Here is a 1574-nt window from a genome sequence, read left to right as displayed (position 1 = left end):
AGGCCAGTGTAACCACAATCAGTAGTGGTACACGCACCCACACAGAACTGCTGATACTGCTGCTGCTGTCTGCATCACCCTTCTTGTTGTTTGTGAGTTCAGGAGGAAGTGTTGTTGTTGTGGTGGTGGTGGTTGATTCCTCATCATTACTGGTTGTACTTTCAGTCTCGTTTGTTGAATCACCCTCTGCAGGTTTCGCAGCACCATTAGAATTCTCAGCTGCACCACTCGGTTCTTGGGTGCTCTCAGAAGATTGAGGTTGTCCTGTTGTACCGTTGTGGTTGTTCTGAGAATCTCTTGTATCTGTATTTGCTGCAACTGAAGATTCTGAGGACTGTGAACCATTTCCTCCGGGCTGTTGATTTCCGTTATTCTGATCAGCCCCTCCACTGATCACTTGACCTCTTGTTGTTTCTTCAGTTCTCACGTCCTGATCGACACTACTCACATTGTCATGCCCTCTCTGTGGCTATTGTCTGGCGCCTTCACCGCTGGTTGACTCACCGCTTGTCCTTTACCAAGCGAAGTATCAGGTGGACTTGAAACAGCATCATCATTTGCCTCTCTCTGACTTTCCAACTGATGCGGTTTTCCTCTCTCACCATCACCACCAGACGGAGGCCCTTGGGGTCTTTGAAGTGTTCCACTACCAGCACCTCCAGCAATATTCGTATTAGGAGGACAGGGACCTTTAGTAGTAACACTAGTACCATCCTTGCAAGAGGTATCACCAGAGTCAGAAGTAACAGTAGGAGGTGATGGTGGTGGTGGTGGGACAGAAGAAGGACAAGGAGAACCATCAGGACGAGAATCTTGAGTGCAAGGAGCAGTTACCTCTTCAGGATTAGGAGTCCCGTTTACCGGCATAGATAAAGAGGCAGTGCTCAGAAGCAAAGAAAGAAAACACAACAAAATATACAAGAACATCACAGCAACAGTTAATTGCGTTTCTTTTACGTCACTTGGCTAAAGAAAGAAAAAAAGAAAAAGAATTGATACAGTAGATAACAACAGGTGATGCAAAAGAAGAAAAACAGAACAAACAATAAAGAATTCAAGAAGTGAACACCACACACAACCTCAAAGATAAGAAAAAGTAAAGAACAGAAATTAAAATCACGACCTACAGCCAAAGAAAAAACAGAATAACCAACATGTATATGCCATGGCCATGTTTAAGCAATTCTGAATACATTTTTGCATTTAATATTATTAGTTATTATCGCTTCAAAGAGAAATTGACATTGATGAATAGCAAAGCACACAAAGAAGCCCAAACGAAGAACAAAGCAAGCAAACCACAAGCAAACAAAACAGATATTAACCATTAGCCCAATCTACAGAGTAAACACAGAAATATACACCAACTATGGGTATAAGTCTATATGTGTACATATACGCAATTATAAATATAAATTCATCTATTATTATTATTATTATTATTTCTTTTTTTCCCACTGCAAAAAGCAATTCATCATCATCACAGTGCAAGCCCAAAGAGAGAAAAAAAGAGTCTCCAAGAACACACACACACAATGGAGTAGCAAATAATAACAATTATAGGATAAACACAA

At 41.0% G+C, this 1574-nt stretch overlaps 2 protein-coding genes across 2 annotated transcripts; both read right to left on the bottom strand.

Moving 5' to 3' along the window:
* Window positions 1-18: 18 nt before the first annotated feature.
* On the bottom strand, window positions 19-345 carry TM35_000531330 (uncharacterized protein; the record flags this gene model as incomplete). Its single annotated transcript, XM_029030718.1, has 1 exon — window positions 19-345. The coding sequence occupies one exon, from the start codon at window positions 343-345 to the stop codon at window positions 19-21; it is 327 nt and encodes a 108-aa protein (XP_028878015.1).
* A 99-nt stretch (window positions 346-444) lies between these two features.
* Window positions 445-867, bottom strand: TM35_000531320 (uncharacterized protein; the record flags this gene model as incomplete). The annotated part of the gene is made up of 1 exon (XM_029030717.1): window positions 445-867. The coding sequence occupies one exon, from the start codon at window positions 865-867 to the stop codon at window positions 445-447; it is 423 nt and encodes a 140-aa protein (XP_028878014.1).
* Window positions 868-1574: the final 707 nt, after the last annotated feature.

Source organism: Trypanosoma theileri (assembly GCF_002087225.1).
Source record: "Trypanosoma theileri isolate Edinburgh chromosome Unknown TM35_Tth_53_V1, whole genome shotgun sequence".
Lineage (NCBI taxonomy): Eukaryota > Euglenozoa > Kinetoplastea > Trypanosomatida > Trypanosomatidae > Trypanosoma > Trypanosoma theileri.
The sequence above is the reverse complement of the archived record's forward strand: the minus strand, read 5'-3'. Positions and strand labels throughout refer to the sequence as shown.